The 4,166-nt window shown below is 45.3% G+C and overlaps 1 protein-coding gene across 1 annotated transcript in view; it reads left to right on the top strand.

The window, feature by feature from the left end:
• The first annotated feature begins 853 nt into the window (after window positions 1-853).
• LOC116390698 (rho guanine nucleotide exchange factor 26) overlaps window positions 854-4,166 on the top strand; it is a 26,057-nt gene continuing 22,744 nt past the window's right edge. The window contains exons 1-2 of the mRNA XM_031860628.1: window positions 854-1,136; window positions 1,604-3,149. Coding sequence (XP_031716488.1) covers window positions 1,698-3,149 — 1,452 coding nt within the window. The 5' untranslated portion in view covers window positions 854-1,136; window positions 1,604-1,697. The remainder of the gene's footprint in view (window positions 1,137-1,603; window positions 3,150-4,166) is intronic.

Below are 4,166 nucleotides of genomic sequence, written 5' to 3'. Positions count from 1 at the left end.
ACCAGTTTTAAAAATTGTAAAAGTTAACATCTACTTCTGAGCTTAAATTAACATGCAGGGTGGGGTTATTAATACTAAATCTGTATTGGAATGTTCTGGGAATAAAGTGCTGTCGGGTGGTTTTTCATCAGTGTCCAAATATTGGGAATGCTATAACTTGCTGCCTCTGCCCTCACTCTTGTTGAATGCCAGTGCACTCACAAGTTGGCTACTTTGGGACATTTTTGTGAAATCGACAAATACATGTGATTTTTTTAAAAATCACTATTTATGACTGCAGGCCTGTTGCAATGACGCCACCAAACACACGATGGCGCACAACAGCAACGGGTCACTTTACTATCCCAATATTAATGCCTCTGTGCAGGTGTGTTAAAATGTTTTAACATTATTTTTTTCTAAAATGACCTGGACAGTGTAGCTATAGACTTCCTGGGGGAGCTATCTGACGGTATATGATCATATTAACACGATAATTATCAAGCTTAAATAAAGAAGTAATGCCACACAAATTAAATATGAAACGTAAATAAATGAAAGTGAATGTTAAAAAATATAGAAAATATATTAAATTATCAATATTAACTCGGGGCTACGGGAAAATAATGAAATAAAGTATAACATTGTACGCTTACGTTTTTGTTTGATATGGGGGTATGGGAATTTAATTAAACTACAATAAATTTAACAACTTGAGAAGAAGATAATCATGTCATCTCATTGTGAAGCTTTATTAAAATAAGTGGAGGCGTCACGTCTAAACAAACTACAACCACGCCTTCAAGTAGTACCCGAGGTGAGTTTCTGTGAATTTGGGAGTTCTGCTCCTGTCCCACTTCTGTTCAGCTCCCCTCCATCCCTCCCTCCTTCTTCTTCCTCCTCCTCCTCATAGAAACTGTGCAACTCACAGAGAGCAGCGCTTCAGACGCGCTCACCGCCGCGCACACGAGTTTCCAGTCGACCACATAATACTTCCCAGTGACTTGGCGGCTCCGACTTTGGTTTCACAAACTTCACTTGGACTCGACACCATGCTGGATTAAGCCCACTGACCGTTGTTATTCGACCAGAGGAGGTTTGTTTTACGACAGCGCAGGTACAATGACCGCATTCTGCAGCAGATCCACTGATTAGAGGTAAGTTGAGCACTGGTTGAGCCCAGCACTTTGGACAGTCAATGTAACGATAACTGGGAAAGCAGTTTATTCTACAGTTAAATCTCTGTCTCTGCTGTGCAGATAACGGTAGCATGCTTATGTAGCGATGTTTATACACATGAACAGAAATGCAAGTTCCGAGTGTTTGGTGTTTAAGTGATGAACCACAAAAACAATCCTCTCTAAACTCACTGTTGTTTCCATTTTGGAATATTACAGTGATTGCTCACAGCAAACAATATCCTGTCTGCTTTGTGCTTGTAATAAGGCCATTCCACCACAGTGAACATATACAAAAGGATTACCAGCTGTCTTCACTGGCCTGGCTTCTGTTTTGCGCTGTTGAAGTTTGGCCTCCAGTATCGGCACTGAATCTCTGTTAATGAGTAAACTTGGTGAAATTGGACACTGAGCTCTTGGCTCCTTTTCTTTTTGTTTACTCTTAGGGGTGAGATCCGTTTTCTACAGGACTGCAGTGTTTGCACTGTGACCTGTTGGTTTGGACACGGACAGTGAAGAGGTCACAGGCAATCTAGCACCATGGATATCGGCAACGATGTGGATCTGTCCAATAAAAACATCACCCCATTGTGGAGATGCCGCACAGACAATTATAAACCCCCCCAGGACTCAAGCAAACCAAAACCGCGACCCCTCAGTTACCACATAAATGGGGTCATGACGACGGACTTCCCTGTGGAGGACAAGAAGTGTTCCTTCACCTTGAGCCAACCTGCTGAAAGGCTGGTGGTCACTCCCCCGAGTTGGGGCAAGAAAACTACGGTGTTGAAGCACGTTCTGCACAAACCCTCCAGGAAATCCAGAGTTGTCCGAAGCATTAGCATCGGGCACTTCTCCAACAGACTCTTCTCACTGTCAAAATTTAGGTCTGACGATGGCAGATCCGCCTCACTGGACAATAGAGTGTGTAATGGAGACGGGCAGAAAACCAGCAATAGGGTGACAGTATGGCAGGAAAAGCATCTCCAGGACCCCCAGAAACGCATGTCCAGCCCGTTCAGCTTGCGCTCACGGAAAGACCAGAAAGCATTTGAGATGAGTTCACCCTCATCTGAAGCTGTTCTTAACTCTTCTCCTGTCCTGTCTCCACACACTCCTAACAACAACAACAACAACTACAACTCCCAAGAACTCTCCTCCCTTTTGTCTGCATCCAGCCCCTCTCCTCCAGCCCGGCGTACCCCTACCCCCTCCCACAGCTCCACGTCCAGCATCCCCTCCCTCTCTTCCCTTACCTCCTCAGACCCCCCGACCCCACGCTCCCCGTCGCCAGCGGACAGAGGACAAGCGCTCGTTAGAACGTCCTCATTGTCGCCTGACTCCTCACAGAACACCAGGCATGCGTCTTTCTCTTCTTCCATCTCCTCAACCTCAGCTTGTTCCTCACTTTCCCCATCTATCTCTCCCTCCCCCTCCATCGTCCTCAGCACCCATAGCCCCGCTGCCCTGAAGATGGGCACCCAGCAGCTAATTCCCAAGGGTTTGGCATCCGATATTCGGCAAAGCAAGGTGCCGCCCCCTGAGCCGCAAGGCCAAGGTTTAACAGGGCTGCTGGGGTTGGATAATTCCAAGCGAGCGTTGAAAGCCCTCAGCATGGTAGAAACAGGAACCTACTTTTCTACAGGAGGGGGTCAAGCTGAGGGGACAGATGGGGAAACTGAGAGCACGGGGACACTACAAAGAGGCCTGAGGAGTACTTCCTATCGGAGGGCAGTTGTGGAGAGTGGAGTAGACTTAGAGGTCCCATCGGTAGATCCCAAGGCCCATCGGTTGTCCCAGCCTGTCATCAGATGGCTAGATGAGGATAAGACGGCTTCACCAGTCAGCCCAGCAAGTCCTGGAACTGCAAAGCCCTCCAGCCCTGGGACACTCAAACTTGCCGGCCCTGGGACACCCAAATCAGCCATCTCCAGGATTACAAAGCCTGCTAGCCCTAGGACTGCAAAGCCTACCAGCACGGGGAAAAACAAGGTGGGTGCATTCAAGAAACAAACACTGTTGCTCTTAAAGAAAAAATGGTTTGAAATCTCCCACAATTTATAGGAGCAGGAGCAATTTGGAGGACACCATGAAAAGCTATTCATTTAATGGATTTTTCTTGAGACAATTAAAAACTAAAAGACATTTACCTTAATGTGGTAAAGGCACATTGAGTAGGATGTTCCTAAAAACAATGTATAGACTCATACTAAAATAAACCTTCTCAATCATCACTTATTACCACTGGAAGTGTTTGGCTACAATGACCCTGCCCTCTGGCTGTATTTTCTCTTTTCTTTTCGTTTTGCTGTGTTCGGGACCTTTCTTGGGCGTCAACCGCTATAAAAACGGAGCGTCCAGGTGCTTGAAATATTGCAAACATAGAGTGTGTCTTTTAAGGTCTGGCTTGCTATTTTGTACATGTTTGGGTTTGATTTTCTGTTGCCCATATAGAATGTTTCTAGCATACCTGACCAACTCTATACAACAAGTTTTAGAGACATGAATGCACAAAGAAATCAATGTTGGCATTCATCTGCAAAGCAAAGGCCTGTTGATGTTCTATCAATGCACACATACAGCCCTGTAGATAGTTAATTGTTTTTTGTTCTTCTTTGTTAAAACAGATTAAGATTTCTTGACTCCGTTAATCATAATCCATCTGATGGTTTTGTATGCGATTGTGCACAAAGATGGCATTGATACGACTTCAGTATTGTGGGGTAAAGTCTAAATTGTAAAATGACAACACAGACCGAGTATTGTGGGACAAACTCAGCAGCAGACAAGGCCTTACAAGGAAACAATTAATGTGGTTGTTGGTAGACATGACGTAATGTGACACCATGCCCACACATACACACTTATGCACACAACGGCTCTGTAATTAGACAGGGGTCAGTGAAGGAGGTCAGCAGGTCACGGACAGGTGACAGAGATACAGAGGCCGATTTCATTTAAAGTGTGTGTGTGTGTGTGTGTGTGTGTGTGTGTGTGTGTGTGTGTGTG

The sequence above is a fragment of the Anarrhichthys ocellatus genome, unplaced genomic scaffold, assembly GCF_004355925.1.
Source record: "Anarrhichthys ocellatus isolate YVR2014 unplaced genomic scaffold, GSC_Weel_1.0 scaffold24, whole genome shotgun sequence".
NCBI lineage: Eukaryota > Metazoa > Chordata > Actinopteri > Perciformes > Anarhichadidae > Anarrhichthys > Anarrhichthys ocellatus.
Note: the sequence above shows the minus strand (reverse complement) of the source record. Positions and strands in the feature narration are given on the sequence as shown.